Source organism: Jaculus jaculus, chromosome 1 (assembly GCF_020740685.1).
Source record: "Jaculus jaculus isolate mJacJac1 chromosome 1, mJacJac1.mat.Y.cur, whole genome shotgun sequence".
NCBI classification, from domain to species: Eukaryota; Metazoa; Chordata; class Mammalia; order Rodentia; family Dipodidae; genus Jaculus; species Jaculus jaculus.
This window is the reverse complement of record NC_059102.1, coordinates 50,100,003-50,127,561: the sequence shown is the minus strand read 5'-3', so window position 1 is coordinate 50,127,561 and position 27,559 is coordinate 50,100,003. Positions and strand designations below refer to the sequence as shown.

Below are 27,559 nucleotides of genomic sequence, written 5' to 3'. Positions count from 1 at the left end.
TAAAGTAATTAAAAAAGATGACTTATTGCTATACAAAGTAAAAGAAGTAAATATTCTAAATAAAAAACTGAGTGAAGTAAACAAGGCACGACATAAAATATACTGGTACTTTCAATTATTGAAAAAGCCAGCAGCACTAACTCTGATGGTAGAACTCAGAAGAGTGGAAACCTTGGAAGAGGGACTAGCTGGAAGCAGGCCTAGGAGGGCCTTCTACCGACCTGGAGGTCTCCTGTATCATGACCTGGGTCTCCTTTACCTACGTATATAAGCATGCAAACATGTGTTGATCTCTATTTTACCATTTTTGTACTTCATTGCAATAACAAATTATTTCAAAAATTATAACCAAATTATAAAGTGTCCAACTTAATTCTACCCATCAGAATTACAATAGACCCGAGGAGATAAAGAATGGTAAAGAACTTACTGTGCAATATGAGAACTTGAGCTTGGGCCCCCAGAACTCATAAAAAGCCAGATGCAATAATAGCATGTGTCTAAAATCCTAGTACACCTATGGCAACAAGGGAGGCAGAGATGGAGAATCTCCAAGACTTCGAGGCCACTTAGCCCGGCATATACAATGATAAATAAGAAACTCTCCCTCAAACAAGGTAGAAAGTGAAGACTGACACCCAAGGTCGTCCCCTAACCTCGACGTGTGTGCTACAGCATGGGTGCATCTACCCTCCCATGTGAACTTAGACACACACATACACACGTATCATATGAGAGAGACATACAGAGGGAGAGAAAAAAAATCTACAAAGGACAGTGGAGACTTTCTTGGTGTCCACATAAGCCTAACAACAATATGTTTAAAGCCAAACTACAGCTATTCTGTTTAATAGTGCAAACCATTCTCACTTCCTCTATGCTCTGTCCCTGCCAGTGGCCATTTTGTACTGTGGGAGAAGAATCCGATTTGCCCTTGCTCGGCACACATAACAAGTGAACATGTGTGAGTGGATCAGGCTGATGCTACATTTGGCTCAATGTGTTCTCTTCTGTATTCTCTGCTCTCATGAAGCCTGGAGCTCTTCAACTGCAGGTAGGAAAGTCAATGGTGGTGAAAAAGACAGATGAGAAGAGTTTGGAGAATTTAATAATAACATGAAAGAGGGTAATTAACTATGGCATTTTAGGATATGTGTATGACATAATTAGGAAAGCTGTCCTCCATGCTTTCAAAAGCTGTGCAATGCTCTTGTAAAATGCCACGCTTCCATTGTCATGGTTTTGATGCTTTTGTGGATTTAGTCTTGGTTTTTTATCATAATTTTGTCTTATTTTGTTTATGATGCTTTTAATTCTTAAAGACTTGACCAGCTCTCTTCAACTTATGAATTTTCTTGGAATGTTAAACTCTGTAGTTATGTTTTTCAGATTCATTAATTCCTGATTCTGACTTAAGCATAATCCTCCTCTTCACATAAACTTTAAATCTGTTCCCATATGTCTGTGAGACTTGATGGCTTATGATAATATGCATCCTGGCTCCTTTGCCAATATATTGTTCCAACTACTGGGTCATTCACTCCTCTCAATTACATTCCTGGTTCCCCCAAACTCTACACTCTGCGCAGAACAAACCAACAGATCTTGGTAGCAGCAGGATAAATTGATCCAGGTGGGACCCAGATAAGGATTTTCAACAAGCTGTTGGAATAAAATAGTGAAGTACACAAAGTCATAGATCTAACGGAGCATGGTGACAAAGCCAGAACTGAAGGAAGAATATATTATGCTATTATTTCCAGAGAACAGCCACAAAGGGCTTGAATGAGCCAGATTAAACATACCTGCACATTTTATGTATAAAGATAGATAATAGATAGATAGATAGATGACAAATAGATAGATGATAGATAGATGGATAGATAGATAGATAGATAGATACAGATAGATACAGGAAGACAGGGAAAACAGTGGAAGAGTAAATAAGAAAAAGTACAATTATATATGTGTGTATATTAAAAATGTCATGATGAAATCCATTTCTTTGTATGCTAACCCAAAAGTTAACTTTTAATAATGAGCACACTAAGGCCTCTTGCTACTGCAAATGAACTCTAGATACATGCATCACTTTGTGCATCTGGCTTTACACAGGTAATGGGGAATTGATCCTGGGCCAATAGGCTTTGCAAGCAAGCACTTTTCACCACTGAGCCATCCTCTCAGCCCAGATTCTTTCAAAATATGAAGGCTATCAGAAAAAAATCTAAATGAGAAATAAATACAGCCACACTGTAGGAATGTGGATATTCCTTTCAAAATGAAAAATAGAACTGTTCTATGGTCCAAGTATATCACTCCTGGGTATATTCTTCAAGTTTTCCAAGTCACACTAACACAGAGATACTTGCACACCCATGTTTACTTTTGCACTCATCATAATAGCCAGGAGAGCAAATCAAGCAGTATTTCCATCTACAGAGGAGTGGCTAAAGATAATATGGCACATATATACAATGGAAGGCTGTGAAAGTGGAACTTTGGTATTTGCAGTAAACTGTATTGAACTTAAAATCCTTTTGTCGAGAAAAATAAGCCAAATTCAGAAATACAAATATTTCATACTTTGCCTCAGCTACGGACTTTAAATCTAGATTTAATTTTTATAGGCTACATGTACATTTTATATATATATGTGTGTGTGTGTGAGTATGTATGTGTGTGTAAGCCATGAAAGTAGAATGCAGCTATGAAAGGGAAGAGAACTGAAGTGAGTAACAAGAGGGAATGATTGTAGTGTGTGCATGCATGCAAATGTGTGATGAAAGCCACGGGCAGGGAGGACAGTTGAAGAGTGAATAGGACAAGGATAAAATTTTACATATATGTATGAAAATAGGGGCTGGGGAGATGGATCAGTGGTCAACGTTTCTTGCTTTGCAAAACCTTCCAGCCCGGGTTTGTTTTCCCCAGAACACATGTAAAGCTGGATGTGAAGCTTGATACAAAATGGTGTGTGCATCTGATGTTCTTTTCAAGAGACCCAAGCAGGCTCATGCCTGCACAGGTACACACACACACACACACACACACACACACACACACATTAAAAAAATCCTCAGTGGTTAAAAGCACTTGCTTGAAAATGTCACAATGCAATACATTTCTTTGTAAGCTAACCAAAAAATTAATTGAAAAAAAAAAGGTTAATTGAAAAAAAATTACTAACTTAAGTGATAGCAAATCAATGATTCCTTACTGACTGGGGTTTAACTACTTTTCAGAGCATTTTCTTTTTTTCTTTTGTTTTTTTCATGTTTTTTTAATAGTCTCAGAGTGTTCTGTCATATTTTTATACAGATAAGATTTGGACATGAATTGAGAAGATTGAACAAAGGGAGGAAGGAAGAAAGAAAGAAGAAAGGAGGGAGGAAGGAAGGAAATGAAAAGAGAAGAAAAGACAACAGACAAGCAACAAAAGTCTTCCATCTCCCCCAGCATCCTCCACTCACAACTTGAACATAATTGTAAAAAGCAGTCCAATGTCTAAGTACACCAAGTTCAAAGTACTACGAATATTGAAGTTGGTAAGATGTAGGAATGCCTGGAATTAAAATCCTTGAATTTTATTATGTTCTTTTAAAAAAATTGTTTATTTTTATTTATTTGAGAGCAACAGACAGAGAGAGAAAGAGGTAGAAGGAGGGAGAGAGAGGGAGGGGGAGAGAGAAAGAGAGAATGGGTGCACCAGGGCTTCCAGCTCCTGCAAATGAACACTGGATGCATGCACCCCCTTGTGCATCTGGCTAACGTGGGTCCTGGAGAATCAAGCCTCAACCCCAGGTCCTTAGGCTTCACAGGCAAGTGCTTAACTGCTAAGCCATCTCTCCCGCCCTTATTATGTTCTTTTTATCATTTTAAATCTTGGCCATGTTTTTATTAAATTACTCATGTATCTAACTTCTTTTATAAAATGAAACAAACATATCTATCCTCCTAACCAAGTTTGATTTATCTTTGCCCAGCAGGCCAGACCTAAACATGGACTGCAGTGTTTACCTATTGGACCACTTCCAGTAAGCTGAGAAAACAGAATATATTTAGTTCCCTAGAAAGTAATGACTAATTTTACAGATATGTATTTATACAGTAGCAGAGAGTGTACTGCTTAATCATATCCTTCTAGGTGTTAACATAAATATTCCGTTACTTATCACATACATACAGAGTCTATTTTTAAAATGGCATGGTTATTATGTTAACTCAAACAAAATAATACCTTCCCTCTAACTATTTTTAAGTTATGAAAGCTAAGATTTCTCCATATATGTACATACATATACACATATATTTGTATATCATACACACTGATGCCAAAATTATGTTAGGAATTTTTTCCAATGATTAAAATCTACCAAGAAATGCCATTTCCAACATATCAAGCTATAATGCCTTCCTTTAAAACACTTGCTGTGTGATGTTGGGAGAGTCACTACTTTTGATGAACCCAGTTATTTCCTCAGTCATGGAGATAACCCCAACCTTCAATACCATATTAGGTCATGTGTGTGGTGGCTGGTACTGGAAGTAGATCACTGATCTTCCCCCAAGGTGGGGGACCATATTCACAGGTAAGCCCACAGTTCTGTGGACAAGCAACAGGCCGTACTCCCTCTAACACATGCGCTTCCTCTGCTCCCTAGAAAGAGGCAGAAAACCAGAATCATGATTCTAAGTGTGCCCTTCTGAATTACCTCATTAAAAACCACATTGATAAAGAAACTATGATTAATCATATTACAGCCAAAAACAAACAAACAAAAATCCCAAAATCTATCAGCTCATTCCACCTCCTTAATACTTTTGCTAACAAACAAATTCACATGCTTTCTCTGTTCTAAGACAGATAAAATTTAGCCATGAAGACACTCTCTGAGCCTAATCACCCTGATATTTGCTTTGCCCCTCAGCATCGCTTCCTCATCCCTGCTCCAAATTCTCTCACTTCTCAACCACTACAGGGAAGAAGGAATTTATAGAATAATAGAGAAATCTTTGCCTCTGAAACCTACTTTTTAATTTCCCCAATCACTTGTAGATTCCTTCTGAATTTGTTGTTCTGTGTAGTTTTCTTGTCAGATGCTACCATCCTTTGTGTTAAAAAAGAAAAAGAAAAAAATGTTTTTTTCCAAACTACAGGACGCAAAGTAGGCTCCATATGGACAGACAGAAGTAAGAATAAGATGAGCCTCAGCATAAGAACAGTTTGTAGAGTCCAAGTGGCAACAGAATGGAAGAATATTAATCTGTTTCTTCATATTGCCTTAGCTTTTAAAACCCCAGTGTCAAGAAAGCATTTTTAGAAATAAAATAAGAAAGCCTACCAATTTGAGAGAGACTTCTCCTTGTAAGGCTGGGCACAGGGAAGGACAGCATTGCAGGCCAATGCACTGCCCTGGACCAGAGAGGACACATTTACATGAACTTCATAATAGCCACCAATGTAATGGACCATGTGTCTTAATTCTTTGTGAGGATGAGGACCAACACATGTGGGTGTCAGAGTTCCTAGTAGAGGATAAATGCAGATGGAAAACGTTTGCAAATCAACAAGCAATTGTGCAAACGGCTAAGGTCACACTGCCTTTCTTTAGAAACAAAAGATCAATATGGAGACATTTGCACAAATGCTACATAACAGCATGCAAATCACGGCCACTTTTGTGTATACCTGCTCCTCGTGGCTTGCTTAATGAGAATGGGACTGGTATCACAGAGCGGCCTTTCAGCAGGCATATTGGAAGACAGGGTGAGAAAGGGCCTCTTTATTTATTCTTCACATTATTTCACTTCAAATTAGAAGTATGCCAGCTTTGTCGAGCTTAATTCTGATGCAGGTTTCACAATCGTTAGAGAAGCTCTAAGAAAGCTTGAAGCTTAAAGGCTTAACAAATATGTCATTTATTCTTTAAAACTTAAAAATTTCTAAAAGTCCTAAAGCTGTTTCACATGCATTTATCTTCCCTACCTCTCTATGAGTATAGAGAAGTCTGTGTGTGTGTGGTGGTGGTGGTGGAGGGGGGTGTCAGGTTCTATTTTCCAGAAGGGTGATTTCTCTCTACAAGTCCAACAGGTTATATGGTAGTAGTTTAGGTTTTAAAAAGTAGTAGTATCTTGATACCCTCTGTCTAAAAGTTCCAAGACATATGCCATAAATGTTTGAACAGATGCCTTAAAATGACCACGGCACCCATCCCAAGCAAGAATGGAACACAACCCGAGTTTGAGATGTTCAAAGGCAGAAGGGAGAAAAGCAGCCCCAAACAGAAGACATCCTGAACTGTCAGTCATTTCATATGTGTTTTGGAAACATTAATGCCTACCTGGTTCCAGAGCACGCACTTCCAAACAATCCAAAGCCCCTCCACTGAGCTTATTTAACTCTAAGACATTATCACATATTCAATGCCATTTAAAATGACAGGATTGGGCTGGAGAGATGGCTTAGTGGTTAAGCGCTTGCCTGTGAAGCCTAAGGACCCCTGTTCGAGGCTCGGTTCCCCCGTTTGCAGTGGCTGGAAGCCCTGGCGCGCCCATTCTCTCTATCTCCCTCTATCTGTCTTTCTCTCTCTGTCTGTTGCTCTCAAATAAATAAATTAATTAAAAATAAAATAAAATAAAATGGCAGGATTGAAGCTATTGTTGAGCATTGATTTTTTAATCTGTACTAGAGATAGAGGTATGTGAGTAGGAACACAACAGTGATATTTGGCAAAACAGCACTGCTACAGAAAAATATGGCCAATGGAAATCAAGGACAGAGTCAAGTTACTGTGGAAATCTCTAGATAGAGCACATGCCAACTGATGGGGACGACGACACTCCATGGCATCAGCAGTCAATGAGGCAGTAGAAGGTGTTAAGAGAACCAGTTCTAGCTCATTTATGAGCTAGCTGTGGGACTCTGTCCTAATTTATAAAATGGAAATGGAAGTGCTTATTTGGTAGTGATTTTTATTGATATTAAAATACATTTCATGTGCTTGAATTTATATTATACTTATTTATATGTGTTGAGAGGTAAATGAACCAGTTTTGAACATTACTTAGTATTTAATAAATTACTTAGTATTTAATAAATATTTACTGTTTTCATTCATTATTTATTCTTAATACATTCCATCATGGTGGGTGGGATCTCATTTTTTAACAATACAAAAGTTCAAAGACAGTTGGCTAAAATTACAAATTTTAATATGTGAAACCAGGATTTTAACCCAGACATTCCTTTTTTTTTTTTTTTTTTAAGGTAAGGTCTTACTCTAGCCTAGACTGATCTGGAATTCACTATGAAGTCTCAGGGTGGCCTTGAATTCATGGCAATACTCCTACCTCTGCCCCCCAAACTCTAGAATTAAAGACGTGCACCACCATGCCTGGCCCAAACATTCTTTAGATCAGTAAGTCATACAAATAATTAAAATATTTGAGTTGTATTTTATATTGTCATCTTTTATCCACAGTGAGATACTATCTCAAAAAAATAAAATAAAGTAAAATAAAACTGGGGTGGAGGGATGGCTTAGCAGTTAAGGTGCTTGCCTCCAAAGTCAAAGGACCTAGGCTCAATTCTCTAGTACCCACATAAGCCAGATGCACAAAGTAATGCATGCATCTGGAGTTTTTTTGCAGCAGTTGGAGGCCCTAGTGCACCTATTCTCCCCCCACCCTCCGCCTCTTTCTCTCTGTCAAATAAATAAATCAATAAAATGTTTTCAAAAAGTGAAATAAAACCTAAAGCAAAAACATAAAAATTTTCTGTCCATCCCATTTATAATTCAAATTTGATATTAAACAAGCAACTGTGTACACTTATTTTCTTGTTTCTGTAGAGGGTATGATAACTTTAATAGGAGCCTTAAAGAACATTCTATAGGAATTGTGGAAGACTAGAACATATCCTTAGTCAATCTTGTGAAAAACTTTACCCTGGAGATTTCGAACAAAAGATACTTAGTATTCTAGGATAGCTGATTTTAGATTTTTCTCTGTAACCTTGGGTGATTCTCATATTTGTAAGGGTCAGTTCTTCCATCAATAAAATGAATAACTTCATATTCCTTACAATTTTTAATATTCTATTCAATAATCTCTAACTCCCTCCCTGGATATACTTGTACAAATATGATGAAAAATAAAATGGGACCATTAAAAACAAAGTTACCTGTTAGACTGTATGATAAGAAAATATTTTTTTTTTGGCTTTTAAATTGAATCAGTTTAGGAAAGACTGGCAGGGGACTTAGAAACTACATTTCTAGCAGAATGAAAGTAGAGAGAAGGAATATAGAATACAGCTTATATAAGTCTGAATTAATAATCTAAGTTGCCTTTGTGAAGAGAAAAAAAGAGAATGCCATCAACCCATCCTCACTTTAGTTTATTATAGTGAGGGGATTTCATTAAAAAATGAAGTGTGAGCCGGGCATGGTGGTGCACACCTTTAATCCCAGCACTCCAGAGGCAAAGGTAGGAGGATCTCCATGAGTTCAAGGCTACTCTGAGACTTCATAGTTAATTCCAGGTCAGCCTGGGCCAGAGAGTGAGACCCTACCTCAACCCACCTCCCCCCCCAAAAAAAAGAAGAAGAAGAAAGAAAATGAAGTGTGAAGTTGAAAGCAGATATGGAGGAGGGTTCAGAGTGTGAAAGCTTAAACTTCAGTCTAAGTTCCACTGCTTATATGAGGTGAGCTCACCTATAAAATGTACAGAAAAACGACACCACATTTCATCTTAGATGTATTAAATCCAAAGTCATTTAGTTCTTGTTAAACCTACCATACCAAAAAAATAAGGACCGCTTTGGGCAGTATGACAGAACTATTAGATGACAAAAGCATACAGCATTGAAAGAGAAGTTTTGAAAGGCTTAGTTTAGGTGTGGACTATAGTCAGAAGTCATGGAGTTACCCCAGAGTAAAATTATTCTCATATTCAATGACGGCATGAAAGTTACAAGGTCACATATTTTGCCTAGAAATAATAGGTCACCATTCAAACCTGCATATAAAATGCATATCCATTGAATTATATGCTGTATACATACACAAATATTATTGTTTCAAAGAATCAGTGGAAAAAGTAAACAGGACTTTGAGGCTCATTTCCTAGTGCTGGAGGTAAAGAAGATAGAACATAAAACACAGGTACTAAAATCAAATTAAAAAAAAAAAAAGGCAACTGTGGAAGAAGGGAAACACACTATGGAAGCTCTATGACATACCAATAGCCCTTTCTATCTCTTGATCCCCTGCATGAGAATGCTGAGGGAGCCTCATAGAACACCATCAGCTTGGAGCTACAGCTCTAAGTTACCTCTGGCAACCAGGGCTTCCTAAAGAGAGGCTAAATAATCAAATTGGATATTATAAATTTACAGATATCTCCAACTTACTGAGCTGGGATGATAGCTCAGGTGGTTCTTTCCTTGCAAGTGTGAAGATCTAATTCTTTATCCCAGAAACCATATGCAAAGGTCAGACACAATAACACGTGTTCTAGTCTCTGTACTGTAGAGACAGAAATGGGCAAATTCTTGTGTCTTTCTGGTCAGCCTAGTTGGCGAATTCCAGGCCAGAAAAAGACCTTGTCTCTAGACAAAAACTAAATAAATAAAAATAAAAAATAGAAAGAACCAATATCCACACACAAGCATACACATATTCACCTGCATACATACAAGCCCATGAACATCTCACTTCTTTAATGGTTAGAGAGTGACAATGGACTAAAATAGTCATCAACAACTTTCAAAGCCCCTAACTTCAATATTGTATTTAATTAAGAATATAATGTAGGGTTGGAGAGATGGCTTAGTGGTTAAGGCATATGCCTGCGAAGCCTAAGGACCTGGGTTCGATTCTCCAGGTTCCACAAAAGCCAGATGCACATATTGGTGCATGCGTCTGGAGTTGGTTTGCAGTGGCTGGAGGCCCTGGCACACTTATTCTCTCTCTCTCTCTTTCTCCTTCTCTCTGTCTGAAATAAATAAATAAAATAGAAAAATATGATGTAAAACTTGTTGGCCCATACAATTCAACTCAGGTATCACATGACTTTTCTTGGGAGATGTAAAGGAATGTCTATTTGCCACCAAACAGAACACCAACAGATCACAGAAAGTGATCTGTCCAAGACCACTGTGGTGAAGCAGTGCGCTTATTGAGGTCAGAAGCATGGGTGACTCAAAAAGCAGCCACACCACAGCACAGTCCACTCCCAACAACACAGAACCTTACTTTGTAGGTGCACTATTGAAAAGACTTTCATCCCTAGCCAGCCTTCCTCCTCCTATTTACTCTGGTATTTCCACCTAGGACCACGAGTAGCTGAGGCATAACTATGTGCAGCTGGGGAAGGAGTTATGAGAACCTCGGGGGACCTTTCACCCCTTTCAGGAGTAGGTTATTAATACCCTCATTCTCACTACCAGAGAGCTAGCTATCACTTTGTTATCCTGCTTAATTCTTTCTCCTCCTCTTCTTTTTGGATGTGGGACATGATACCACTCGGCAATGCAGGCTGACCTCAAACTCATTGCAATTTTCCTGCTTCAGCCTCCTAAGTGTTGGGATTGCAAGCATTAGACACTTTGACTGGTTTTGCTTATTTCATTGCTGTGACTGTGGGTCAAGGTATTCTGTAAGTCACCACAGTAACTCTGCTTAGTGATGGCAGATAGTTATGCCACACCCAGAGGACAAAGCTCAGGAAATCATAAATCTGTTAAGTCATGACCGTCTGGAAAGGTTTCAGGCCCCCTTTTCTGCCACAGCAGTCATGCTCAATGTGCTACTTCATAGATCACAGTGGAAATTTCCTCTTAGAGGGAAAGGACCTGTGGGGGTAATTTCCACTGAAGGGAAGCATAGCAGAAGGGAGGAAACAAAATCTCATGTGACTGTGGAAGGAGAAGAGGGGGAGTGAGATGAGCTGGAGAGGTGGGTAGTAGCTGGGTAGTCAGGGTCTTGGGGACAAGAGTGAAGACAAATGGGCTTTCTTTCAGAGTGACACTGCTTTGCCAAGGAAGCCAGGATTCACTGTTGTCATCATCGCCATAGTCTGGGGCTAAGCGAAAGCTTAGGTGTTAGCAGCAGTTCCCTCTGGTCACGTTGTAGAGCTCCTCTGGGTGCAGATAGCACTGCCAGTGGTCGTGCCAGAGAACATTCTCTGGGAAAAGCAACACAAATTAATGCTGGTGGTTATTTGGCTGATTTTCAGAAGCTCTCTGAAAACCATCATCAGCGTTCAGTATCAGGGATGATGGAAAATGGTGAAGGTTTTGCTTGTCCTACTATAGCCATCATGCCATGCTTAGTAGCATGGCCCCTTGATTTGTTTCTATTGAATTATTGACTTTATTTTATTTTTAAATTTATTTATTTATTTGAGAGCAACAGACAGAGAAAGAAAGAGGGAGAGAGAGAGAGAGGCGCTCCAGGACCTCCAGCGACTGCAAACGAACTCCAGACGCGTGCGCCCCCTTGTGCATCTGGCTAACGTGGGTCCTGGGGAATTGAGCCTTGAACCGGTGTCCTTAGGCTTCACAGGCAAGCACTTAACTACTAAGCCATCTCTCCAGCCTGATTTTATTTTTTATTACGCTTGCATAGAAACATCTGTGTTTACATCAGAGGATGTGTAACAGAGGCACAGGGTATAAATGACTAAATAAAGTAAAAGACTCATAATTATAGTTTGCTATGGCATCTAACAGCAAAGAGCAGGCCAGGCCACATGACTTAAACTTACAAAGTGGGCAAATACACTGGAATCAAAATAAAAACCAATTCTGACATTAATGAAGATACATATTTGGTTTTTCTAGGTAGTGACTCACTCTAGTCCAGGCTGACCTGGAATTCACTATATAGTCTCAGGCTGGCCCTTGACTCACAGAGATCCTCCTATTTCTACCTCCCAAGTGCTGGGATCAAAGCCTTGTGCCACCCTGGTTATGAAAATATTTTATATCAGTAGTATATTTGTTTTCCTAATATGAACTAGGGCCCTCTCTAAGCAACATCTATATTAAAGAGTCTCCAAGGCTGATTGATCAGAACTCCAAGATCATGGAAGTTGGGATGTTAAGGTCCAGAGCCATAATATCTTGGGCTATCTTTAGCCCCTTTAACAGAAGCATTGTTCACCTTTGTGTCTGACCTAACATTCTTGTGACTAACATGAGAAATATTGTAGGATATATTAAGTTAACTAACCACCATCTTCCACCAACCCAAAAGCTAAGAATGTCATCAAATAACATATAAAACCTTCAACAGTGTGGTAGTTTGATTCAGGTGTCCCCCATAAACTTAGGTGTTCTGAATGCTAGCTCCCCAGCTGATGGATATTTGGGAATTAACGCCTCCTGGAGGGAGTGTATTGTTGGGGGCGGGCTTATGGGTATTAAAGCCAGTTTCCCCATGCCAGTGTTTGGCACACCCTCCTGTTGCTGTGGTCCACCTTATGTTGGCCAGGGGGTGATGTCCACCCTCTGCTCATGCCATCCTTTTCCTCTGCCATCATAGAGCTTCCCCTCGAGCCTGCAAGCCAAAATAAATCTCTTTTTCCCAGAAGCTTCTCTTTGTTGGGTGATTTCTACCAGCAATGCGAACCGGACTGCAACAAACAGAGATTTCCCCATTTTGCTGTAGCCTGCTGTGGCAATTTGAATAGATGGTCCCCAATATATTCAGTGTTTGATTAGCTTGTAGTTTGGATCTGCAGCCACCTGACTAGAGGAGGTGTGATTGGGCTGACCTTAAGGTGTGCTGGTGGGTTTAAAATTCCAACCTAAAGATATGCAAAGTGCCTAGTTCCCCCCTGGAGTTCTTGAAGTGTGCTGTGTGGCTTTTGGCTTGTGGCTTCTCTCTCTCTCTCTCTCTCTCTCTCTCTCTCTCTCTCTCTATCTATCTATCTATCTATCTCCCTCTTCCTGGAAAAGCAGGGCCAGATTTTTCTACCATTATGGAATTTCTCCTGGATCTATAAGCTTCAATAAATATTCATTCCTCCATAACTGTGCATGGTCTGAAGTTCAGCGAACTGAAACTGTCTACTATACCTGCCTATCTGACATTACCACAAATGTATTTGAAAATTCCCTTGATTTATTACTATTTTGTTATGTAAATGTAAGAACATTGTGGTACCACACTGGAACATGACATTGGGCCAACTTTAATCTGTGCTCCTGGGCAATCATTACTCATATTTGGCTATAGTATTAACACTTAGTCCCTTTGGTGTGAGTTATGTTTAAAAAATGTTTTTATCTGTTTATTTATTTTCAAGCAAAGAGAGAATATGAATGGGTGCACAGTGCCTGTAGCCCTTTGTGCATCTGGCTTTACATGGGCACTGAACCTGAGTTGTTAGGCTTCACAGGCAAATGCCTTAACCATTATGCCATCTGTCCATCTTGAGAGCTGTTTTAAATCCACATAAGTATCTTTCCTATTCTCAGTCTCTAAATACATGTGCTTAGTGAAGAAAATAAGGAGAAAGGAAGGCATGTAGAGGTGAGTGACACAGAATCACTCTCCTGAAATTCCTTAGTCTTGAAGGCACTGAATAGAGATCTCTACTGAGATGAATTCTATTTGTTGCATATCAATTTCCTAGATGTTTTATTTTCCTAATAGTATCACAGTTGTTTTATCTCTTTAAACCCTTAAGAAAATATAAAATATATGACGTTCATAGGAAAAAATTCAGAAAAAAATCTTATTTGGCAGGGAGAAATACTCCCCCACTACAGATCACTAAAGAGAACACTGAAGAACTGCATCTTTTTACACTGTTAAGATAGGAAAGCCTTTCTAAGATAGGAAAGCCATAGGGAATGAGGAGGACTGGTGTGACTATAAAAGAAAAGAAAACTTAATTGCTTTATGTTATATAAATGAGTGACAAGTAAATTTGTTTGTAAATAACAAATAGTGAAAAAAAAATGATACCAAAGTTAGAGTAGAAAGTTGTAATTGATTTTGGTATTTTGATTTTTGGACAATACCTTTTATTATTTCCCTTGGGTAAGCTACCCCTCTTAGTACCTTGCAAACTACATAGTATCAAATCTACTCAATCTGAGAGTATGTAAGAAGAATGGGGGTTATTCACTATTTTTAGCTTTGAGTATGTGACTTGTACTGTAACAAAAAACTTGTAGTCAAAAGGTTCACATGCTTGATTTAATGCTAAGCTATCATCATGAAATTTTAGCAATAATTTTTAAACGGCCCCTTATATTATCATTTTGAAATGAGCCCTGAGAACAAGTTCTATTCTATAATAACAATATATATCAAATGGTTACTGTTCCATGGAATAAAGTCAGCATCAGTGAGAGAGAATTAGACCAAGAACTGACCGCTTGTGCATGGACCAAGTCTAAGTGCTAGGGCCGTCAGTATGTGCTTGAGTGTGGCTGTCCAGCCTCTGTCTGAGATCTTTTCAGGAGAACAAGTTAACTTCACTCCATTCCAACTCAGTTTCAGAGTTTTTGCTTATCTCCAGAGGGAAGGAAAAGACAGAAACAATGGAATGCATTAGTCAAATGTTTTCTGTCCAGTAGAAGGCTAATTCTTAGTGCTTACTGTAACACAGTGCACTAGTAGAATAAGGGAAGCATAAATGCTAGTCAAAACTTCAAACCCTGCCAGATGTGGTGGCACATGCCTTAAATCCCCGTACTCCAGAGGCAGAGGTAGGAGGATCGCTGAGAGTTCGGGGCCGCCCTGAGACTACATAGTGAATTCCAGGTCAGCCTGGGCTAGAGTAAGACCCTACCTTAAAAAAAAAAACAAAAACAAAAAAAAACTTTAAACCTCAAGAATGTTTCCACATAAAACAGTTAAATTATTTTTTGGGGCTGGAGAGATGGCGTAGCGGTTAAGCGCTTGCCTGTGAAGCCTAAGGACCCCGGTTCGAGGCTCGGTTCCCCAGGTCCCACGTTAGCCAGATGCACAAGGGGCGCACGCGTCTGGAGTTTGTTTGCAGAGGCTGGAAGCCCTGGCACGCCCATTCTCTCTCTCTCCCTCTATCTGTCTTTCTCTCTGTGTCTGTCGCTCTCAAATAAAAAAAAAAAAATTTAGAAAAAAAATTTATTTTTAAAAACCCATGGCAAGTGGGTGAAAGGCAGAGACCAGTGTGCTTTGGGAAATCATGGGAATGAGTTAAAGAAAAATCATTTGATTTGTTCTGGCAAGAAGACAAGTTTGAAAAACTGACTGGTCTTGACTGTAGGAAAGCCTTGGATTTCGAGTCAGTGAGGCTGTTAATAATTCAACAGGAAGTGTGAAGGGTTGTAGAAAGAGGTTTCAAAAGTCACAGTCATAATTTAAGAAGATTGAAACTTGCAATGACTGCCATCTTGTGAGCCCAGTCCTGTGTTCACAAACAATGTCAAGTTGTTTTGTAGAGTGACCAGTTGGAAAGTAGCAAAATTAGTGCCCACCCTTCTTTACTTCGCTAACCATCACCCACAAAATATTCACTCATTTTGGAAAGCCAAATTTTATTAAAATTTAGTGTGTCAGAATACATTGCAAAACCTAAGCAGTTCTAGCTATAATTACTACCCAGTTGATGAAAACACACACACACACACACACACACACACACACCATCTACATCTTCTATAATAGTGGGTAGAAAAGGAGTTATTATTAGAGTCATTTGAGACAGTATTATTACCTGTTCTGTTGCCTTAAGAAAATGTATTTACAGAACTTAAAATCAGCACAGTAAGAGTTCATGCCTCGATATTTGAGACTAATTACAAGCTCTCTTTTAGAGATAAGTACTTCATTGATTATCTTTGTCAGAGTGCCATCAGAAAAAAATCAGTATCTTTTGTACTTTAAGTTAAAACCTAAAAGGAATATTGTCTCTCACCATTCATACAGATACACACACACATAATCTCTATATATGCTTATGAACGCATATACCTACATGTCCCCCTCATACAAACATGGTATCTAGATAATTTGATTTCCTTGGAAACTATACGAAACTCCAAAAGAAGTTTATATGTCTACTTCTCCTCTAAACACCCACTGACAGAGAGTTATTTTAGTGTATTATTGCTTGATATCATATTAGAATTTTATTGTCCCTTCAGCAGGAATATAACAAAGAGATTTCATGTGAAGCAGACACAAACTTAACAGAAGTACCCAAGTAAGTGACATTAAAATCACATTTTAAGAAAACTCAGTAGGTATTTGTTAAGATGTATCACAGAAACAATATATGAATTTGATTTGTTAGCTCCATTTTAACCACTTCACAAAAATAGCAAAAATAAAATAAGAGGTATAGCATTGTACTTCTCAGAACTGAAATCTCAGTCATACACTCCCTTTAACTCATGTAATCTGTGTATCAATACTCAATAATGTTCTATTTTCAAAAGAAAACCATACAAAATGTTTTGAATTCATTAGCATTATAAACATGCTTTTCAGTAATAAAACAATTTTGAAATAAAGCTTAAAGACAAAGGAATTCATTGCAGTAAACAACTGTGTTTTCCTAGACAATGAAAAGCTGCTGTTTTCATCCTTATCATATATTTAGTCCTTATGATAATAGAAAGAGTTGTAACCAGAAATGAATTTAACTTAGGAAATTGTACCCAAGTTTAAAGGATACTAAGCTTCCTCATGAAACTTTTCCAGTTTAGCTATCTGACCTGTCCTAGGAAACCCACATCTGATGGTGCAACTTGCACTGGGGTCTATTTAGAGGAGATGGTGTTAGCACATTAATCAATAAACAGAATGAACCAAATGCCCTTTCCTGATCAAGAAATTCTCATTTATTTCTCTGAACTTTTATTCTCCAAGAGAGCTCCAATTGATTGAGCACATGTGATAAAATTTAGAAATTCTGACTTAACCACATATCTTGAAAATTAACAGGAGAAATTTAATGAATCCCACCCAAAGTCTAATTCTTCTACAAATTACTAGGGTTATTAAGATTGAGATAAAAGGATAAAAAACCTCTTAATTTTACTGAAACACAAAAGGGCAATAAAGGCTTTCAAAAGCAAGAAAATCGAGGGTCCTACCTTTTTAAAAATTCCATATACTCGGTATGCTTGATGAGTCCCGTCCTCATCATGATTGTTTGAAAACATTGTCGATCAATGGCCCAGAGCTTCACATTTACAAGAGCTGGAGAAACCAAAACACAAAGTAATCAGGAAAAATTAATTAGAGAATTTCAACTGCGAACAACACCTTGTAACAGAGATGAGTTATTCATGAGAGGTATGAAAATGATTAACCTTTTACACATATCTAAAGGTAATATCATTAGACTGCCCTATTTCATGAAAATGCCAGCAATGCTTCCAGGGAATGTGTAGCTCATAGTTTTCCATTCTAATAGTATTGTCTAGTACAAGGTTCCAATTCCTGTCCTGTCCCTGAGGGGATGAGCATACATATTCTAATCACATAGTGAAAGTATTTACTAATTCTAAGACTGCATATGAAAGAAAGAGCATAAAGAGAAAAAAAAGTTTACAAGTAATAATGTGCCCTGGTAACTATGAGAAGGATATTAATGACTCACATGGCCATATTTTAATTATCAAAGCACTGGTAAAATGATTAATTTTCAGATTAGAGGAAAGTCAATATAACAGAAATAATAATTACACAATAATTTCTACACAAAGCTTGTTTAACAAATTGTAACCTGTACCCAAACTGCATAGAAGTTTTATTAGCTATATTTATTGAATTTTAATTTCTACTGTTACATGCTTCTATCTCTGACAATGTGTAATTAAACGTTGAAGGTAAATACTGTGGACTTATTAGACATATGACTCACAGCCAAGTTTAAGAACAAAATTGCAGATGTTGTCATATATAGTGCAATAATATGTCAAGATTAACTTATATTTCAGAAAATGATCACATAAGGGCTGGAGAGATGGCTTAGTGGTTAAGCGCTTGCCTGTGAAGCCTAAGGACCCTGGTTCGAGGCTTGGTTCCCCAGGTCCCACGTTAGCCAGATGCACAAGGGGGCACACGCGTCTGGAGTTCATTTGCAGTGGCTGGAAGCCCTGGCGCACCCACTCTCTCTCTCTCTCTATCTGTCTTTCTCTCTGTGTCTGACGCTCTCAAATAAATAAATAAAAATTAAAAAAAAGAAGAAGAAGAACAGACTTGCCTTCCTTACTTATGGCAGTTAACAGTCTGAGAATTAAATGTATGCTTAAGCGTTAAAAAAAAAAAATGATCACATAAAAAAGGTTGGTAACTGAACCTGTGTGGTAAGTACATGAAGCAAGGTTTATTATATTATTGTCTCCATTTTTATGTACTGGTGTAAATTTTCACAATAGAAAGTATTTTGTAAGCATGTGGGTAAAAACAGAGGGAAGGCTGAGCAAAACTGTTGGGTGGTACCAGTATATAACTCAATGAACTTAACATGGAAAGAGGAAGGAATATAATTCTGTCTTCTACAGAGTTCTCAGTCTGACCTAGGTGTGGCACCAGCCTGCCTTTCTTCTCACCACTTGAGAGGTTGAGGTATAAGAGGATAGCTATGATTTCAAAGCCAGCCTGGGTGAGGATGAGACCCTTTCTCAAAAAATAAAATTTCCTTACAAAACTGTTGAGCCTAAGAAATTAGAATGTAACTTCTTCCTTTAATAGCTTGTTAGTGGTGAAAAAATTCTCAGTTATGTACAAAAAGAACAGCATAAATTGATGCATGTGTGGCTTCTTTGCAAATACCCTTTAAGAATCACACTTCAGGCTGGAAAGATGGCTTAGCAGTTAAGGCACTTGCCTGCAAAGCCAAAGAACCCAGGTTCATTTCTCCAGGACCCATGTAAGCCAGATGTACAAGGTGGTACATGTTTCTGGCATTCATTTGCAGCAGCCAGTGGCCCTGGCACACCCATTCTGTCTCTCTCTCTCTCTCTCTCTCTGTTTGTCTCTCTCTCTCTTTCAAACACACAAACATGAATAAATGAATAAAAATAAAAGTAAAAAATATTTTTAGAAAAGAATGACACTTCATCAAAAGAGGCAACTACAGTTCTCCATGCACATTCTTTTTTTTTCTTTCTTTTTTTTTTTTTTTTTTTTTTGAGGTAGCCTCCTGAGGGCTTGGATTAGAGCTGTGTGCCACCAGACCCAGCTCCAGCCACATTCTTGTTCTTTGAATGACTCCAACCCCTTGTACAGTATACCTGTTTGCTTGAGACAAACCATAAGACTAGATGATATAAAAAGGCAAAACTGAGCAGGCCAGGAAAAGATTCTTCTTCAAGAGACCGTAAAAATTATAGTGCTTAAGCCTGAAGGGTGGGGATGAAAGCTCACAAACCAGAGCCCAGAGGTTGGACTCAGTAAGACCAGAGCAGTGAACAGATTTAAATGGCTGAGATTTCTGTCCAGTTGCTACATAGCTGGAGAGTGAATTGATACAGTGCTGGATGAGGCTTTGAATGCTTTGGATGTCAGAATGAATTTAATGAACAACAGAAAGCTAGGCTTCAAAAGAAAATGAAACAAAGCAAAGAACAAAAATACAAAAATAAAAAAAAAAAACCTTTCTCTTTTTTTTTTTTTTTGAGGCCATGTCTCAGTGTCTCACTCTGTAGCCTAATGTGACCTAGAACTCATTTTGTATGCTTGGCTGGTCTTGAGCTCACAGTGATGCTCTTACTCAGCCTCTAGAGGGTTGGGATTAAAGGTATCATGCCTAGCACAAAAATTTAAAAGGATCTACCTTGGATATATCAATACACGTTTAAATGTTCATAAGCAATAATTTTTTTTTGAAAACCCAATGTGTATACCTCCTTTCAAAGGAAAAATTAGGATACAACTCTCCCTTCCACACACACAAACACACACATACACACACACACACACACACACACAAACAGAGCTTCCAGCTTAAGAAATAATTAGGAGTGGAATGTGTGGGAATATCTGAGTGGACAACAGTATGAATGCCTGTGATTGCCCTGCAGAAAGAGTGAACACACCCACACTCCTAGCACTAGTGAATTAAATTGCCTTTATAGGATCTGAGAGATAGGACCATAGTAACAGTTGAGAACCACAATCTTGGTGGGACATAAATTAGGACACTGCTGAGTCAAACTGACTGCTGGCCAGTACTGGTGCTGCCAGCTAACAGTTTAACAACCTGACCAAGGCTCCGCGTGAGGAATATCATTTGGGTAACTTATTATGTGACATTTCAAACAAGGACTGAGGAACTTCAAGAGGAGGCCCCCGGAACTCAGGAATCAAAAAGGAAGGTTTCAATGAATGTGCCAACAATGCGAATCACAGCAAATTCTTGGCAGTATGGGTGTGTGTGTGTGTGTGTGTGTGTGTGTGTACGCGCGCACATGTGTGTGGGGAGCTGGGGGCTTACTTGCTGTATATATCACAAAGGCTTGATTTATCTCTTGTATGCCAAACAAAAGTGCATATTTCCTTAGAGATAAGTTCCTTTTTTGCTTCTTACTATCACTCCTGCCAGTTGAAATTAGCTTTTCATTTCATATGCATTAGACAAATTTCTTAATCAAATTTGTATACACTAAGTTCATCTGCCAAAATAAAACCTCACAACAGAATGTAAGCTGAAGTGATCTCAGGTATTATATTAAGCCGCCAAGCTGAGTTTATGAGATTCCATTATCCATATTTTTAAAAATATGACTTCTAAAAATGAGTTCACAGGATTCAATAACTTCATTTTGTGTCTTTGTTCGTGTTTACCTGGGCTACTAAAATATCCCTACGTGAAACTTCATTTCAGATAATACTGTTTCATAATAATGAACATGGTTTGATGAGATTGCAAATTTACTCATGACCTTGAGCAAAATGCCAAAATCCTCTGTGTTTTCAGCTACTGTATGTATTAGTCCAATCAGCATTGCACAGGTGGGCAAGCATGACTAATAACCACCTTGCCTTGTTATCATAAATGTAGTTTAAATATTAGAGTTGTGATTAATGTCATGCTTCTTAAACAGCCAGTCTGCTGCTCACATAATTTAAAGAGACCATTAAAAAAAATAGACTCTACATTTACCTTTGATTTCAAGTGTTCTAGTAATCTCTGGGAATAGGCATTTCACAAATACAATTTCTGGGTTTATCATGATGATGACAGTGGTTGAACACTTTGGTCTAAAGACAGAAAGCAGAGGTTTGGGATGGGATCTTTCTTTGTGCCTAAGAACCCAGCGAATAGGGTATGTTGGCAAATACCTTGAACCCCAGCATGTGGGAAGCAGAGGCATGAGACACATAGCTAATTTCAGGTCAGCCTGGGCTACAGCAAGACCCTACATCTAAAAACCAGAATAAAAGTACCCAACTAAAGTCTACGCTGAATGGCATCACTTTCTTACATTGAAACCGTGTTCTCCTCTGAGGAAAACACACAAACTCCCATTCCTGTAAGATCTTTCTGCCACAAGCACATCGGGGACACCTTCAAGATAGGAAACAACTAGCTGTCACTTAGAAGAAATCAACATTACAAAGATCGTGCCAGACCAAAACTCGGATTTAGCTTGAGTTCTACGTGAGGAATTGTCTAACATCCAATACAACGTTTGGAAGAATACTGAGAAAAGATGTTGTAGTTACCTTCATTGCTGGCCCAAAGCACCCAACCAAGCAACTTGTGGGAGGAAAGGGGTTATTTTGGTTTAGAGACTCAAAGTCTCTAAGATGCCCCTGCTCCGTGATGGCAGGGGGAATGTGGTATAAGCAGAGACTGGACATCACCTCCTGGCAAATATCAGGTAAACAACAGCAGCAGGGAAGTGTGCCAAACACTGGCAAGGGAAAGCTGGCTGTAACACACAGAAGCCCACCCTCAAAACACACCTTCTCTATTAAGGGTCCAATTTCAAAATTGCCTTCAGCTTGGGACCAAGCATCCAGAGTACATGAGTTTATAGGAGACACTGAATCAAAGCATACATGAGGGCTGGAGAGATGGCTTAGCGGTTAAGCGCTTGCCTGTGAAGCCTAAGGACCCGGTTCGAGGCTCGGTTCCCCAGGTCCCACGTTAGCCAGATGCACAAAGGGGCGCACGCATCTGGAGTTCGTTTGCAGAGGCTGGAAGCCCTGGCACGCCCATTCTCTCTCTCTCCCTCTATCTGTCTTTCTCTCTGTGTCTGTCGCTCTCAAATAAATAAATTTAAAAAAAAAAAAAAGCATACATGAGGAAAAGCATTGATAAACATGTATTTATTCAGCCCATGTTTATCTTATACAAGTATGGCAGGCACTTATGTTAGATATGGAAAAAATTGTACTCATAATCCCTGTCCTCAAGAAATTTATAATCTTATTCATATGCACACAGACTACTGTCCGTGCCAAGAGAAGGCCATGATTTGTTTTGTGTAGAGGTCACTAACAATGGATTTTCCATTTTTAAATAATTAGAAATTTTGAAATAGAAGCATATTTTATGACACATGAAAATTACATAAACAAATTTCTGTGTCCATAGATAAATTTCACTGTCCATGAAACTCTTTTTGGTTCATAGCCATGCCCATAATTTACATTTCGTCTCTGGCTGAACTGAGAAATTGTGACAGGGACCATATGGACCACAAAGCATAAAGCATTTTCTGTTGGGGCCTCCACAGAAACCACCTGCTGACTCCTGATCTAGGAGAAGAGAAAAACAAATCAGGAGAGAAGGTGCATCTCTGGAGCTGTAAACACATGGGACAGGCAACACATGCTGCAGGGCCTTGGAGCAGGGTGCTGAGAAGGGCTGAGGGAAGAAGGCTTTACACAGGGGAACAAACCGAGCCAGGGTTCTTTACTTGGCGTTATGAACAGAAAGGGTGTATACCCCCCAAATCCATCATTTGTTGCCCTAAGGACCGAACTAGTGGCAGTTAAGAGACGGGTCAGGAGGTCACAGGATGGTGCTCCTGCGATGGGATTAGTGTCCTTATATAGAAGGCAGCTGCAAGGGATCAGTCTCTCCCAGCATGCTTGAACCAACAGAACACTTGAGAAAAAGGCATATCTCCAAGAGCCAGTCTCCCACTTGTACTCTGATCTAGGACTTCAAGCTTTCAGGACTATCAAAATTGTGTTTTAGGCCAACTAGTCTATTTGTCATAACTGGTCAAATGCCCAAGACTCTTGCCTTGCACGGAGCCTCATGATGTCATGAATAGAACTTGGGAAATTCTTGAATATTAGAGGAAAGCAATACATTTATTTTTACTAATGCAATAACTAAATGTTTGTTTCATCTTCAAATGTAAGCAAATAAATGTCACCAATAGAAACCAGAATTATTTTTTTTAAATTTTTATTAGCATTTTCCATGATTACAAAAAAATATCCCATGTTAATTCCCTCCCTCCCCCACCCCACACTTTCTCTTTTGAAGCCAGCATTATTTTTATATCATACTAATATTTGCTATGGATTTCTTAGGTATAATTTATATTCACTACTATTTAATCATGCATTATTTGACCTGCCTTCAAATTTTATTTTTGATAAGTTGTAATATAATTTATTATTTAGCAATAATTTCAATGTAACTGACATTTATTGTTATCCAATGTACTTTAATTAACACACATACTACACACCTGCTCTACCACTAAGCTATACCTTTACCCAGAGCAGGGTTGTTAATTATTTGGGTTCCATGGACCTATTTGTCAGTCTGATAGAGTGTAGGAAACCTCTAATGTGTTCCCTGGCACTGAAAATTTTCTAGCAACAATCTACGGCTCCTGAGTGTTCCATTAAGTAGGATTCCATATGATTTACTTATATCCTCTTAGATTTTGGTTAGCCCTCCCTCCATCTTTCCTTCCAAGATAGAGAATCAGCCTTGATACACATCATTAGATGAATAAATAAAAATTGTGGTCCATATATGCAATGGGGTTCTATTTAGCCATAAAGAAAAATAAAATTATGTCATTTGTTCAGACACTTGCAGGAAAAGTTTTTGAAACCATGATTATGTACACCAGATACTTTTCAATGTTCTTTGTTACATATAATAGCTATAATTATTTGTGTGTACTGAGCACTTCAAGTTAGGCTACTGTGAACCAAAACATACTATATACATAAATTACACGTAAAAGTTTGAAGACAGCAAGTAAACTATGTAAAATATGAATATTTTAAACTTTTTGACATCTTACCTCTGGATTAAATAAAAATACACAAGACCTTCATAATAGGAGGTAAAGATCATGACATCAAAACAAAAGACTGATTGAGAGGGAGAAGGGATATGATGGAGAGTGGAATTTAAAAGAGGAAAGTGGAAGTAGGGAGGAAACTACCATGGGATATTGTTTACAATCATGGAAATTGTTGATAAAAAATAAATATTTATTTTCAAAATAAAGAAAAAAATAAAGCTATTTCCTTATACTATTTTAATGGAAATACTGGGTAGTATACAAGGCTATGTATTATTCACTGGATATCTCTGTTTTTATTGGTCAGTGATGTTCTGGGCTAGCAATGAACATCAGATAAGCCATTTCCTCACAAAACTTCTCTTGCTCCCTGAGATGGCACAGAGTATGAAGTCTTCAAACACAGCCTAAATCAAGAGTCACAAATAACAAACCTTTTGTCTAAACAAGTCCTTCCTTGTCTGATCTTATAATTCATCAGAAAATCATCATAGGCCCTTATCAGGCCTATTACAAAAGAAGTGGTTTTCATTTAACCAATGTCTGAGCATCCTTTTCCAACATCAGTTGAGTGTTCTTACAAGCATTCCAGAAGGATTTTTGTGGTTGTTGTGGTTTTGAGGTAGGGTCTCATTCTAGTCCAGGATGACCTTAAATTTACTATGTAGTCTCAGGGTGACCTTGAACTTATGGTGATCCTCCTACCTCTGCCTCCCTAGTGCTGGAGTTAAAGGTGTGCACCACCACACCCAGCAGAAGGATTTGTTCTCAAATTGGCCCCTGTGTTTTAGGGAATCACCTCAGAGAGTATATAGAGACACCACACCACCAAATATCTTCTGACTTATATGCTTCTTTTTATAAAAAGAATAGAATCATTTCATAAAAAGAATAGAATCATTAGGCTTAGCAGAAGAGGAAGCACAGGAAGTGGCTTTTGCTTACTCTCCTACCTGTCTTTCAACATTAAGGGATCCCAGCTCTAACATAAGATGCTCTAATACCCCAGGAACTACAGAACTTTCTGGCTCCTCATCACTTCTTGTTGCTGGAATCATCTGTGATCACTTATATTTAGTGTGACAGAATCAGGGGCTTGGAAGAGACCTTGAGGGACTCCACAGAACTCACAACTGCTTTCCAACATTATAAGGACATATGTTATCCTTAAGCTAAATTACTGCTGAGTGCTCAGAGACAAATGCCTCATAATTAGAAGAGGCCATGTGTTGCTGACTATGCATCTGGTGCCCATCAGTATCTCCACTGTGCAAACTGCTTCCCTTACAGCTTGAAGAACAGGTTTGCAGCTTCATTCCTAAGAAAGATATGTTTTTAGTGATATCTTAAGTGATTAAATGTATTGATGATAATTTATTATCTAAAGAGTAGGAATTGGAATTGGACAACATAGATAAGAATAATCATTATTGTAAACTTCATTGAAAAATGAATCTGAAAGGACATGGTGTAGCATGCTGACCTGTAATGAAGAGATAGAAGTAAACTAGTTCTTTCTTCTCAATTATGCTGAAGTATGAACATCTTACAATGAAGCTCACTGTCCATATCACAAATACAAAAACTAAAAGACTCTGTAAGGGCCCTTGAAAATTGTTAGAAAACTATTAATGTAATAATTTTAAAATCAAAATTTATACTTAAAAGTTATGGATACTAGAAAGCTAAAATGGATAATAATATCTTTTGGTAGTGTGATGATATAGTGATCATTATTGAAGGAATATTTACTTGAATATTTACTATTCATATTGCATGATCTTATCTAATATTACTTCTGTTAAATCTTATCTTGTCTCTATTACTATAAAAACTGAGTCTCACACAGGCTAACTCAGTGCCCAAAACACACATGTAATAAGTAAAAGCTCTCTCTTAGATCTAACTCCAAAGTTTAATTGTTTTTACTAATATGTAGTCTTGAACACTAGTAAGAATATAGCTTTCCTTCATTCTATTTTTCTGTCCTCCTCATTTTCAGTAAATACACGAAAGGGGTACAAATCAGATGCAATTGTTGAGGTGGAGAAGATTTCTTAACATTGTAGCACAGCATGAATGGCCTGCAAAATTTACACATGGTGTCAATGTAATGGAAGGCCCCAGAGCTTTTGACACCTCTGGACAACCTTCTCCAACTCTCCCTTCCCTGGCTGACAGCAATGACTGAGGGCCAAGGTGGTAGACATGAATGAAGCCTAGGTGGGGATACTGGATTTAATTCTCGCTGAACTCTGTCTTTGCCTTATTCCTTTATTTCTGAGGCCCATAGTCATGAACATATGAAAGTTGAAAATGAAAAAGTTCTGAAAATGAAAAATAGGGTTATGGATCTAAGAAATGCCCCAAGTGTCCCAAGCTTTTCCTTTAGAACCTAACATCTGTTATTCAAAAATTAAATTACCAGGAGTACAGTAGTAATCAAGCTCTATAAAAAGTTAATAGAGGCTGGGACCAGCTAGTGGGGAATAGTATGCTGAATTAAGAAAAACATAATTGTGAATAAGCTTTAGGTCATTTGTGACAATTCAAGGCATATGGCAAAGGTCAAGTATGTTAGGCAGGAGCAAAGGAAAAAAGATGAGACTATTCTGAAGGAAATATGTGAATTTCTGTGTAACTTTGATACAAATTAGGAAACAAGGATGAAATAAGTCATCTTGGGCCCACAGTAAATAATGGAGATATGACAAAAATACTACAAATTTCACTTAGTGAAAAAACATTGAAGATTATGCAATCACTTTGTGAGCTGCTTACAAAGCAAAATCATTAAGAAGGTAGTAAGTTAGGGGGATGAAGAGATTGCTCAGTGGTTAAGGTACTTGCCTACCCAGCCTAACAACTGGGATTTGAGTCACCAGTACCCAGGTAAAGCCAGATGCATAAAGTGGCTTATACATCTGGAGTTCAGTTGCAGTGGCACAGTATACACTAATATGACTATTATCGCTCTTTCTGTCTCTTTCTCTCTCTACTTGCAAAAAAAAATATTTTTTTTTCAAAAAAGAAGGTAATAAGTAACTCCTATTTAGGGACATTAATCTCCCTAAAGTATGATTCTAATGCTACTTCTCTACCCCCAAAACATTCCATCGCTCCACACTACTCCATACACAGTATTAAATATATTTATCCTTATGTTCCATCCATATTTGTAGATAAACCTATCCAGCTTCATCTTTAAAAGCCCTTTAACCATATTTTACAGTTCAGTTAAATATTCCAATGTCCAATTTCCAGATCTGCCCTTCCTGTCCCTGCCTTTGATTCCTTACATCAGTTATT

The 27,559-nt window shown here is 38.2% G+C and overlaps 1 protein-coding gene across 2 annotated transcripts in view; it reads right to left on the bottom strand.

The window, feature by feature from the left end:
• Window positions 1-27,559, bottom strand: part of Prkg1 (protein kinase cGMP-dependent 1) — a 1,244,729-nt gene that overhangs the window by 421,853 nt on the left and 795,317 nt on the right. For both annotated transcript variants that reach the window (XM_004653190.2, XM_004653189.2), the window contains exon 4: window positions 17,105-17,210. In XM_004653190.2, the coding sequence (XP_004653247.1) occupies window positions 17,105-17,210 (106 nt within the window). The remainder of the gene's footprint in view (window positions 1-17,104; window positions 17,211-27,559) is intronic.